Source organism: Trachurus trachurus (assembly GCF_905171665.1).
Source record: "Trachurus trachurus genome assembly, chromosome: 24".
NCBI classification, from domain to species: Eukaryota; Metazoa; Chordata; class Actinopteri; order Carangiformes; family Carangidae; genus Trachurus; species Trachurus trachurus.
The window spans coordinates 7654791-7668124 of record NC_139910.1 but is presented as its reverse complement, the minus strand read 5'-3'; the positions used below and the strand labels follow the sequence as shown (position 1 = coordinate 7668124).

The window sequence follows — 13334 nt, the reverse complement described above, 5'->3', positions numbered from 1 at the left end:
GAGAGAGACAAAGAGCGGAATCATTTCTCCCTCGTTTTTCTTTTTTTTTTACCCACTCCCTGAAAGCACCGTGTTGCTGTAGGTTTTTCTGAATTGTAACATTTCTGATGATGTGTGTCTTTTACAATCCTCCTTTCTTTTTTTGTTGAACTGCACAGTGAAGAAGTCTTTACCGTTGATATTGGTCGGAGTGTGGCGGTCGATGAGTTCGGTTTCAGTTTCAGGCCTTGTGCAGAAATTTCAGGCTGTTTTTTTTCCCGTCTTGGTGAAATCACTGGGATGGTAAAAGCTGGAATAATAATAGCACAGGTGGAGGTGGAGGAAAAGTAAGTATGGAAATCCACAGTAACTCCAGTCACATCTGTAGCGAGCGACATCCACGAGATTTTTATCGTAGCGTTTGCAGGCGATAGATAATAACTCAGATTTTATTCCTTCGACCCAGACGATCACACAGAGGAGGAGGAGGAGGAGGCGACGGCGGCGGTGGTGGGGTTCATCCGAGATAAGAGGGCACCTTGAGAAGGATGAGGGGAAGAGGAGGGGAAACAAGGTCCACGTGGGAACAAACTGAGGCTGCAGATAGTTGACATCGTGTGTTTGTATCCAGGGCACGCTCGGACGAGGAGGAGGAGGAAGAGGGAGCTCCTACTGTTTGATATTCTTTGGCACCTCCAGGCCAGTGAGTAAGGTCACCTGAAACAGACAAACACCCCATGAGATCATCAACCACTGCACGAGAGCCCGAGTGTTTGATATTTAGCTCAACAAGGGACAAAAAAAACTCATCGGACCACTTGATTTTTTTCTTTTTCTGGAACACACTCGACAAACACTCGAGATCACACACATGATAATGAGTTTGGGTAACAGGCAGCAGCCACTTGCCTGCCTGGATGATGGATTTAAAGCTCACTCAATAATCGCCTGAATTTGGGGCATCTTTTTCAAAGCTGTTTGTGAGTTTTGGATTAGAAATGGATTGAGGGAACTCTACTTTATGCACTCACTTATTGAGACTGTGCTACATTTTTTTTTTTTTTTTAGGAGGGTACGCACCAGTGGTCTCTTATATAAGATAATAATGTAATTTTTTTTGCAGCTCTGTGCAGTTCGTGCCAAACTGGTCGTATCAAAGCGGCGAAGACGGAGCTAAGTAATTATGTGACTTGAGCGAGCGTTGGTGCAACAGTTCTGCCTGAAGTCACTGAAATGCTGCTAAGAAAAAAAGAGAGAATTTAATGTTTCACACCAGCTGATTCGCCTCTGGTTGTAAAGATTTTTTAAAAAGCTTGAGCAGCTAATGGTTTACTACCCTGAGGAGCTCCTCGAAAAACTCCCACATCCCAGTTCAAGTGTTACAGACGACTACAACAACAACACGAACACGCTGCTGCTGCTTCATTCAGGAGCTGTAGGTCGTTAGTGGCAGAAGAACATTAACAACAAACTGCAGAGAGCAGCACATCGTCAGCCCCTGTGGATGTTTTTTTTACCATCATCAGCCAGTCTGGATTGTTTCTTTTTGTTTTTCTATGTAAACAGAGTAATTGTTAAGTCGACCCCATGATGTGATGTTTTCAAATGGCCTGTTTCTGTCTGACCAACGGGCCAGAAACCAACAAATATTCACTTTATCAGGTTGAAAAACAAGAGATAAGAGGAGAGACTGTGTGTATTTAGAAGCAGCAAAGCTTTGGCGTTTTGTTTGATTAATGAGTCGAACAACTCATTGATCGTTATCAAAAGTTTAGGATGATTAATTTCCTGTCAAAAGCCAAAAGATCAATCGATACATTGTTGGAGCTCGACTTGAAATTTTATTTTTTATTTTTTGAACATTCTGTTTATTGAATTTCTTTAGTATTGGAGTGTGAACATATTTTTCAATCCAAGCCCCCCTCCCACTCCCTCCTCCCATTTCCCATTACTGGTAGGCTATATATGTCTATAAAGATATACTTAAATACAAATTATAGTACAATAGGATCATAACATAAAATAGGTAAATAATGAATAAATTATAAAACAAAACAAATGAAGATGCGTAGTGAAATATATAGATAAATTAATAAAAGGAAACGTCAAATAAAATATAGATAGTTGAATATCTCTAGCCAGCAGCTACAGCTTTGGTGTGTCCCTTCAATCAACTATATTCCCTCAAATTTATCTGGCCTTTCTTTTTAAATTGTACATTATTTTGACTTGTAATATTTGACAGAGTGAGTCCAAAATGTTTGATGGTGCAATAACCAAACCTTTTGCATAAGTTACACACACACACACACACACACACACACACACACACACACACACACACACACACACACACACACACACACACACACACCTGTACGTTTCTGTTGAGGCTGACCGCAGGCACAAAGACCCCTTCCAGGTTCTCGAAGGCAGTCGGCCCGTGCTGCTCCTTGTTGATGAAGAAGGTCAGAGTGTGTTTGAACAGATCCAGCAGGATGCCCACAGTGGAGGCCTTAGTAATGCCGCCTTCTGCCCTGTACACACACACACACACAGATATAGATTTATGAATGCAAGCCGGAGCAATAGTGTAAAAACAGTAGAAATTCAAGTGGAAAGTGAAATTGCACAGTGGCAGCTGCAAAAAAACACGCATAATCTTCCTATTTATTAACACAAAAAAATAGAAAATGAGCAGACTGACACCTGACGGACTGAAACCAAACGTTACAGACATCTGTCATTATTTCATCATTTCCATTTCCAGCTCTGTTTAAAACAAGATGACACTGGATCCATGTACGATGCCTTTTTCTAAATGAGTGAAATTAGCATCTGTCACTTGTTTGTTGTTGCTGTTCCATCTCCGAGCTCTGAGCTAAACCTCACCAGTGTGTCACATTCATTTGCAAACAAACACCTGCGTCGTATGTGTATGTGTGTGTGTGTGTGCCTCAGGAGCTACTGTACATCTTCGTGACATTTAAAACACAAAGGCAAAAGGTTCAAATGAGTTGCATGTGTGTAAAAGCACAACAGCTGATCCTTTAATTTGAGTACATTCAGTATTTTGGTGGTTTGTTCCTTGACTGTAACGGATCGTGCCATCTACTGTGTCGGGGTTTTTTTATGCCTTACATAAACACAAAGTAGGCCAACCTATCCTCCAGAGATCTCTTATAAGATTGTTCTTTTCTGTGCTCAAAAGAAGAAGAAATCCTGCCTTCGATGATTTAGATTATTATATAATTAGTTTGTACAGGCTCATCTAAAGCTGTATCAGTGCATTCAAGTCTATATGGCAAAGAGGAAAACAAGCACAGGTTGATTTTAAAGTCTGAAACACAACCAGATGTCAGATGTGAAACCGTTTCTTCTCTTCTGTTCATAGAAAACGTGCACGAGCGGCGTGCACCAACACAAGAAGCAGCAGCTGCCTGAGGCCTGAGCCGACAGAGAGAGAGGGAGGGAGAGACGTAGGAATCAATACGAGGTAAATAACAATATGAAACACAGACGTGAGATGATTAATGGCGTGAAAGCAACACGGCAGAGCGGATAAGTGTTGTATAGTCGCTCGGATGGACAGAGGTAGAGAGAGAGAAGGAGGAGAGGGAGAGTCGGTGGGTTTTTACATCTTCCTGTGAAGAGTCGACTCTGTTCTTGTGAAGAAAAGACGTTTTGGTGTAAATAAATGTTTAATGAGAGTTTGATCGTTTCCTCGTGACACTGGGAGAGAGAGAGATGGTGCACACAGATGTTTTGATGTCTCCTGCAGCCTGCAGTCTTCTCCTGCTGCTCCCTGGTGTGTTTGTTAGTTGGTATTGTACGATCCTCCTCCCCTCCTCCCCCCTGAGGGCTCCCTCTGTCATCCTGTGTATATATCATTATATTATGTGTAAGTGTGCTCGTGTGTTTTTTTTCCCCGTGCACGCTCCCTCCTCTTTAGATGTGTGAGATTGGATGCAGGAGGAGACGTGAGGACGAGCGGAAGAAGACAAAAAGTCTCTGACTGTCTCTCCTGCTGTCGGTGTTGTAACGTGAAGCGCTGGCTGGCGGCTCGGAGCTCGGGAGACGACGAGACACACGTTTACATGTGGAACCGCCTGTTCAATAACACATCAAACTGCTGCCGAGGTGATGAACTCTTGACTTGTGATTTAAAGCTGCAGACGTGTGATATAAAGTGAAGCAGCACATTAATAAAAGATTGTCAGTTTCTCACTTTATAATAAACCTTCACTCCTTCACTGAGACTGAGAGAAGAGAACTGACGGCTCTAATGGTTTCTCCAGAATAAAGTCAGGAGCCTGGAGATCATTTATTTTATCAACTGGTGTTTTACAAACAAAACTGAATCAAGTTATGTTATTTTAAGTTATTAATGAAGCAGGGCTCCACCAGAATTAGCCAAAGCACCAAATTCACCAAAATAAAAGTGTACACCAACATAAAACTTATAAAATAGAAATTAACTTGCAATACAATGAAAGCAAAATGTTAACTTAATGGCTCGGGGACTTTCTTGTAAATTATATTCCTTAAATTAAAGAGTTTCACCACATTTTATTAGCTTGGTGCTTTTATTTTGACGGAAAGGCCTGTATCTCTCGGCCTGGTTCTGTTTCCTACCAAAACAGCGAGTCAACGGCCCCAGACTACACCAGAATAGTCCATTTAGTTTTCTTTTTTACAACCTAGCAACTCAAACAACATCCTAATTATTAGTATGTAAAATATTAGTTATAATAATTATAATACATTTACAGATGCTCAAAGACACTTTACACTTTAAAAATCATAAAATAGAGCAAAGTCAGAGTGGAAATTCAATAAAAAAACAGCAATAAAACAGTGTAACACACAAAAATTATGTATTAAAAGCTAATTTAAAAAGATGTGTTTTGAGCATGGTCTTGAATGTTGGGAGGTGTGTGCAGATACGGATGGGTTTAGGGAGTGAGTTCCAGGGAAAAAAATATCTATTTATTATTCAGTCTGTTAACAGTTATTTGGAAAAAAGCACCAAGCGTGTTCAGGCTCTGTTCAGACCTAGTGTTAAAATCCGGTCTGACTCTGAGGTGATGTGATCACACGTGAACAGCTCTGAGTTCAGGTGTGAACACACGTCTCACTCCTCAGGCAAAGGCAGATTCTTTTGTTACAGCACATGATCCTGCACAGAGGTCAGTCACTCAGTGTACAGGAATAACAGGAGGATGAAAAAATATCAGTAAAAAGCAACAAGAAGAGGACAGAATAAAAACACAGGTAATACCTCAACAATACACAAAATCATAAACATTAAATTGCACATCTGTCCTTCACCTGAGCAGCTTTTTTGCCTGTACTTGGACACTTTAATTCCATTTAGTTATTGTCTCTTTTTTGGCAAAGGTCTAATTTAATCTGAGGTTTGTAGGGTTTTAAATGTGATGTGGGGGCTGTTGAGTGTGTCTGCTATTGAACGCCCCAATTTCCCTCAGGATCAGTTAAGTATTTATCCATCTATGTAGCTATTGATTAAATACAGGATGCAGGCAGAGGAGAATAAAACAGTTTTTAGCTTCTTTTTAGAGCCAGTTACTCAACTGATGCATCCTCGCATAGGGCCATTAGTCCAACTACAGTTTCATCATGGACTGAAATATTTTACTATTTGAAAATCGTATTATATTACAGAGCTGAGGTGGTGCATTGATCGACTCAACATCTCCTCACCCTGCTCTGTTTCTGTCTCTGTCTGTCTTTGTCTCTCGCCAACACAAAGACAGCAGACTCATCTGTCAAAGTCAGATTGGCTAAAAACAACGGTGCATATGTTGTTATTTGCATATAAAGCGGAGGGAGTGAGATCCAAATCGCATGTGGAGCTGCATGTTAATGCAGCCGGTCTGAACGCGGCCTCAGCAGCTGGAGCTTTCAGCTGCATCACATGATCTTCCTCATCATGATGCGCAAACCCGTACACATGTACCTGCAGATTATGTTCTCCTATATTTAAAGGGATAGTTCAACATTTTGGCAAATTGGCCCATAATTGTTGGTGCAAGCTACTTGTACAACGGCGGAGCAGAGCCGTGAGCTGCTCAGAGCTACGCTACGGAGGCTAATGGGATTTCTTGGTTTCCCTCATCAATACACAATCCAACAACTCCAAAACGCTCGGGTGGACAAGTTGTGACCTGCACATTCACCACGCTATGAGATAATAACACAACGTTACCAGACAGAGTTGTTTTAGAGGGAAATGCAGAGACTGCTTGCTGAAAAACTGTCCCTAAACGCAATGCGCATCAGTGGTTTTTGCATGAATTTCCCTCTAAAACAACTCTGTCTGGTAACGTTCTGTTATTATCTCATAGCGTGGTGAATGTGCAGGTCACAACTTGTCCACGAGAGCGTTTTGGAGTTGTTGGATTGTGTATTTGATAAGTTTGATGAGGGAAACCAAGAAATCCCATGAGCCTCCGTAGCGTCGCTCTGAGCAGCTCACGGCTCTGCTCCGTTAAAGGTAACAAACCTACTGCTAAAACTATATGGATTATGGCAATGGATCAATTTGCCAAAACGTTGAACTATCCCGTTAAGCAAAAAAAATTTAATGAAAAAGGTGATTTAACTTTGACAAGCAAAGAAGAAGTGGAAAAAGGGGGAAAAATGAAATTATTTAAACGTGTCCACCTACCTGTTGGTGTGGGAGTTGTTGTGCATGAACCAGGAGCGGTTGTTGTCCACGTACATGGCCCACGCCTTGTCGTCCTTCCCCAGCATCATGTCCTTCATGGTGTTGATCCTCGCCACACCGAACGCAGGGTCCGGGTGGTTGTCGTAGCGATCGATGCGGACCTCCCAGTAGTGGATGCCCTGAAATATTCACAACAGGAAACAAAGAAAATCAGCACAGACAAGTATAAATCTGATCAGCTTAAATAAAAAACAACAGTGAGTAGTGTGTTGACCTTGGAGAAAGCAGCAGTTCCCAGCACCACGCGGTCGTCGTAGCTGTTGCAGCTGACCGTCTGGTTTTCGTTGGTCAGGACGATGTCCCGATGAGCCGTGGTGTGGTCGAAGGTGAACCAGGCCACTGTCGACACAAAACAACACGTCAGTCACGATGCTGCATCATTAATGATCATTGTTTTTAGACAGAGCTGTTAAAAGACGCCAGTAGGACACGTGTAGTCTGAGATAAAATTCTGCTAAAATAAACTCATTTCCATCAGACAAATATTTTCCTGTTTTAAAAAAAATATGTTTTATTCATAACTTATTGAGCAGTGACAGAAAAGAAAGAGACAGAAAGCCTCTCTGAGTGATTCACTGCTGTTCAGTCGAGACACGACGAAGGAAATTGAAAGGAAACGACAAACACGCGCTGATGTTTGTTTGTCTGGGACCAAATTGTTTTGTTTTTATCAATAAAGCTGGTGTTTTAGATGAATCTTTATCTTCTGTCAGCAGCAAATAGACTTGGTAGTGCACATACACACACACACACACATACACACACACACACTGGATAATACAAGTATTAACAGTTGCTTCCTTCCACACAGACTTGAGGATGGAAATCCATGATTTAATGATTTTATTTCCGTAATTTTATACAATGTAAAGCCTCGGGCCGTGAGCGTGGGTATGAGTTTAGCTCAGGGTAAAAAGGGTAAAAATGTACACACACACACTATACACATTAATAATGAAAATGTCCATTTTTAAAATTGTACATCAAAGTTTGTTTTCCAGCCCTTTGTTGCTCTTTGACTCTTCATCGGCTCGACAAGCACAGTTTCCTCTGTGTGTGTGTGTGTGTGTGTGTGTGTGTGTGTGTGTGTGTGTGTGTGTGTGTGTGTGTGTGTGTGTGTGTGTGTGTGTGTGTGTGTGTATCTGTCGAGGAAAGAGAGAGGACGGAGGAGGAGGAGGATGGGCGAGAGAGTGGGCAGGAGGAGAGATGACAGTGTGAAATAAAAAGAGGACGAGAGGGGATGAACGGTTATCAGTCAGAGAACAGACTCTAATGCCCATTGTTTCACTGGCTGGCACGGTGTGTGTGTGTGTGTGTGTGTGTGTGTGTGTGTGTGTGTGTGTGTGTGTGTGTGTGTGTGTGTGTGTGTGTGTGTGTGTGTGTGTGTGTGTGTGTGTGTGTGTGTGTGTGTCTGTGTGTGTGTGTGTGTGTGTGTGTGTGTGTGTGTTTGGGGTAACTCTCCATCCCTGTCCCGCTGTGGCTGTGCAGGATTACGCTTCCCTTTCTTTCCTGTGTCCTTTTCCTCTTTTCTGCTACCCACCTCTCTTTCTTTCCTCTCTTTTCTTTTTTCCTTCTCTGCCCATTCCTCCCCTTGATTTTCCTTCCTCCTTTTCTCCATCTCCTTTCTTTCCTGTCCTTTCCTCTCCTCAGCCTCCTTGTCCTTCCTCATCTCTTTTATCTCCTTTCCTTTTCTCAAATTCCATTCCTTCAGTTTCTATCTGTGCTGCTCTATCCCTTTTCTATCCCTCCTTTCCTTTCCCTTCCTTTCCTCCCTATTTGCTTTCTGCCCACCATTCCTTTCCTTTCCTTTTCCTTCCTTCCTTCCTTCCCTCCCTATTTGCTTTCTGTCCACCATTCCTTTCCTTTCCTTTTCCTTCCTTCCTATTTGCTTTCTGCCCACCATTCCTTTCCTTTCTGTTTCCTTCCTTCCTTTCCTTCCTTTTTGCTTTCTGTCCACCATTCCTTTCCTTTCCTTTCTTCCTTCCCTCCCTTTTTGCTTTCTGTCCACCATTCCTTTCCTTTCCACCCTCCTCCTTGTTTCTCTCCTAGACTATAAAGCACTATCTCTCTATTTATTCTCTTTCCTTCACCTTAAAAAGCTCCGTCCCGTCTTCCTCTCCTTCGTCGTTGTCACACAGATCAAATTAAATTACATGATGAGGCCTGTTTCACAGAGATCAACACAAACACCGTGCAGAAACAAACAAAAACAAACAAAACAGAGACAAAGCCAGAGACAGAGGCCTTTTATGTTCAAGCTGCTCAATGCCAAATTGGCAAGCTGGGACACACACACATACACACACACACACACACACACACACACACACACATAGACACACACATAGACACACAGCCTACCATCAGAGGTCTTGAGAACGACCGTCTTGCTGTACGGACCCACACCGATGGCGTTGTAAGCTTTCACCCTGGCGTTGTAGGCGCTGTTAAAATGCAGGCCGTCCACCGTACACACCGTCTCCTTCCCAACATACACCTCCTGAGTGTATAGGACACACACACACACACATACACACACATACTTAAGCATCATTACATATGCAAGTGAAGTGCGTGCACATACATATTCTATACAACCGCTGGTTAAACTCATCATCATACATGTATCTCATTATCTGAACGCATTGTCAAGTTATTTGTAGGTCAAGCACTAACACATTTTAAATGATGACACTAACACTCAACTGCACACACACACACACACACACACACACACACACACACACACACACACACACACACACACACACACACACACACACACACACACACACACACACACACACACACACAGCCATCTGGCTGAACTGAGCAGCATATAGATTATTCATAATAACATTTAAAAGAGAAGAGGCTGCATACTTTTACAGTGTGTGTTCTGAGCCTGTGTGTGTGTGTGTATGTGTGTGTACTTGTACAGCTATACATGTGAGGAAAATTGGCCCATTGCCATAATCCCTATAGTTAATAACGCTATGAGATAATAACAGAACGTTACGAGACGGAGTTGTTTTCGAGGTAAATTCATGCAAAACCGCTGATGTCTCTGTATTTACCTCTAAAACAACTCTGCTCCACCATTCTAAAAATAGCTTGCACCGACAATTAGAGGTAACGAACCTACTGCTATGACTATAGCGATTATGGCAATGGGCCAATTTGCCAAAATGCCGAACTATCCCTTTAAATTAGGTTAAGCGTGATGGTTAAAGTTAGGTATTTGTTTTGGATGGTTAAGGTAAGGGTTAAGGGCTAGGGAAAGCATTATGTCAACGAGTGTCCTCACAACGACTGCTGTACAAACGTGTGTGTGTGTTTGTACCGACCCTGTACTGGCCTCCGTTGCCGTCGTCCAGCTCCAGGATGTAGCCCTCGATGGGGCTGCCTTGGGGTGCATTTACTCTCCAGGCCAGGGTGGCGCTGTTGTTCCTTGTGCAGCACTTCTCCAGCTGCAGGAGAGGGGCAGCCGGCACCGAGGGCCCCGTCTCCACTGTACAAAGGACGAGGGGAGGGGGTGGGGGGAGAGGTGTGGACAAGGATGAGTAAAGATTGTGATCGGAGGCGAAGACGTGGAAGGGGGGGATTGAGAGATCAATATGGTGTTAGAAGAAAGAGTAGAAAGAGGGAGTGATGGGAAGGGGTGGGGGGAGACAAACGGAGGGAATCTGGCTGAGTTGTGAACCGGAGCTTTAATATATGATGTGGATCCAGTGGGAGAAAGGGAGTAAAAAGCCTTTAAAGGTGAAAATGCTCCGGGTTCATTTACAGGGCAACAGCTGTGGCAGCTTTAAGTAGGCCATGTGAGGACACCATGCCCAGTACAGATGGAGTGGTGCTACTGGTGTGTTGAGTTTGACCCGTATAAGCTTTGAAGTGTTGGGATGTGAACTCCCAGCAGAGGGGCATCCTGATTAAACCCGTTAAAACGAGTTAATCACTTAAAGCAGCAGGATTTTTTTTTTTTTTTCTTTTTTTTTGGGCTGGTTAGGAAGGTCAAAAAAAAAGGGAACCAGCTTTGTATCAAAGAGATTAAAAAGCGATATATCTGTCTAACCCCCTGATGTGATAAAACTTTGCGCTAACAAACAAAAAGACAAAACTGGAGTCCAAGAGAAGCTGAAACAAACAGAATAGAAAATAAAATATAAAAAAACACATGTTGTAGGCAGATCTAAGAGTAATGAAGTCTGCTTCATATTTCTGCCTTTAGCTGTCGGCGCTCATCTGATCTTTTCAAGACAAAATCACAACAGTAGTGAAGACACAGGGGAAAGGCAGCAGTCAGGACAGGAGGAACAGTGTCACAGTGCTGTACACAGTACACACACATGTACATATCAATTAAAGTGTTTAAATTCAATGTATTTCACAGTATTTGTAGCCAAAGTAGTTCTTTCATCCACATATTCAACCAAAAGAAAATTCAAATGACTTGTTCTCGCCTTAATGAATTAATTTGTAATCATCAGCTCATCTGGCTAAATCTGGTGCAATGCAGCATCTTGCAGATATGATATGAAGATTGATTGTTCTTTTTTTTTTACTGAGGAGAAAGTGCAACAGTAAAGGAGTTGGTGACAAAAAGAAAGGTTGATCTGGGAAGAAGAGAAATACTTCAGGCTACAAATTTCAGCAAATTGAATTCTTTTAGAAACCTTGCGCCCCAGTGAAGGCAGCGCTATTCTGCAGAGGTGCTGCTAGAAAACACACACAAAATAAAAACCATGCAGAGGGAAGAAAACCAGAAAAGACACTGTGGGGACAAAAGAGACCGATGATTTTTTTTTCCAACCAGAATGGCTGTGAGGGCAACTGGGACCGAGGGAGGAGGAAGGAGTGACAAAATAAAGTCAAGGAAGGAAGACAGAGGTTTACTTTGAACAAGCAGATTCTCTGAAATACCTCCTGGGCTCTCTGTCTCCATCTCAGCCTCACCACTGTCTGCTGCCTGCATTTGTTTCAATAATGGATTCTCCTGCACATCTGGAAGTGTCACGTCGGTTTGGGTGTTTTAATACAAGAGCACATGGACAGAAGATTGCATATTACAGTAAAGCAGCTGGAAGTGACAGTGAGACGAGCGGGGAAACTTCTGATCGGTTTTTGAAAACATGACGAAAGATCCATCGCCCTACAGGTGGCTTAAAAAAAATAGATCCTTTTGGTCTACTGATATGTTGATCTCATGATTTTAACTATTTGTTGTCAGATGACAGTGTTTCCTAACAGAAGATGTAGTTATTTTAAGAGATGACATCAAAGTTAGACACAGTTTCATCAATGTAAAATATAGTATCGTCTGCATATTGGAGCACAATTCGCTTTTTTTCACACAAATATCTGACAGTAGATCAGTTAACACTGCTCCAATAGAAAAAGGTTTGGTCTTGACTAGAATCTGAGTTTAGTGCTCTCTCCAAGCTTTCCTATTAAGAGGAAAGAGACTCTGGCCTTGCTGTTTGATAGGGTGTAACTAGGTCAGCAACACAAGTCACACTTTCATTAAACAAACAAAAGATAAAGAATCAGAATACAAAATAAATTAAAAAAATTAGCAACAAAAATACAGAAAAACCAGTAATTTTAATCCTGAACAAAAACATAAATACAGTATAAGACTTCCAGAATTCAAGCTTCAATTCAGCTAGAAAATAAAAGAAATCTGGTGACACTATTTTGTTAAATTCAACACCTACTATTTCATCAGCAGGATGTCTATTGTCTAAGACCAAAAAGAAAAAGAGCTAAGAATCAAATGTTCTATCTTTAAACTCTTAATGCTTCGTTCTGGATGATCAGTGGGAGTTGAAGGTGGGGAAACGTACAGATGAGCTTCATGTCACCGGCCTTAAAGAACAAAGGAGGGACGATCAAAGCCTCTCTGAGCCTTTTCAGATCAGAGCTCAACTCAACTGCAGCTCAAATCTGAGAAAAAACTCCTTTCAAATGCAACACAACACAACCAGAGCGGTGACCTGCAGATCAGACTAACGTTACTCATTCACAGAGTTTGAGTTATTGTATCTGAGGTCACCAGGTTCCCAGTTTACCAAGGAAACCAAAGAGCTTTGCATATTTTCAACCCATTATACTTGATTGCATAGCTGCAATCAGATTGGAAATATTAACTGCATTGCTGCTTGACACAAAAAGGCAGTGGGGATTGTTTGCTCTTTGATTTAAGTGTCCAGGTTGAATCCACATTAGCAGAAGAGAGCAGCTGATCTTTACTGCCTCACTGGAGCAATAAGGAAATAGAATATGCATGGTGCTGCTGATTACAAATTTAATGTACATTAACAATACATCTGGGCGATCTCTGGCGCTGCAGCGGAATGAATATAAAAGACGCCGTGTTTACTCATGCACGCCAACTGGTTGCCAGGCGGGTAGCAACAGCCAATGAATAGCTAATCACCAGTTGTGTGTACACTGATGTAGATCATAAGGAAAGCTCAAGAAGAAGAGGAGAGGGAAGAAATGTTTATTCATCATCGTTAAATATATCAACAAGGAGTATTTATTTGCTGCAGAACAGGGATGTTTGTGTGTGTGTGTGTGTGTTTGCTCATGTCAAGCTGAC

General features: G+C 42.1%; 1 protein-coding gene across 3 annotated transcripts in view; it reads right to left on the bottom strand.

Moving 5' to 3' along the window:
* Nucleotides 1-648: 648 nt before the first annotated feature.
* trim67 (tripartite motif containing 67) overlaps nt 649-13334 on the bottom strand; it is a gene marked incomplete at both ends in the record, with an annotated part of 57467 nt that continues 44781 nt past the window's right edge. Inside the window, 7 exons of one of the 3 annotated variants that reach the window (XM_084001314.1) lie at nt 649-696; nt 2354-2516; nt 6671-6849; nt 6945-7069; nt 9083-9230; nt 10078-10241; nt 11654-11734. In XM_084001314.1, coding sequence (XP_083857440.1) covers nt 649-696; nt 2354-2516; nt 6671-6849; nt 6945-7069; nt 9083-9230; nt 10078-10241; nt 11654-11734 — 908 coding nt within the window. The remainder of the gene's footprint in view (nt 697-2353; nt 2517-6670; nt 6850-6944; nt 7070-9082; nt 9231-10077; nt 10242-11653; nt 11735-13334) is intronic. The other 2 variants (XM_084001315.1, XM_084001316.1) reach the window with 2 other exon arrangements.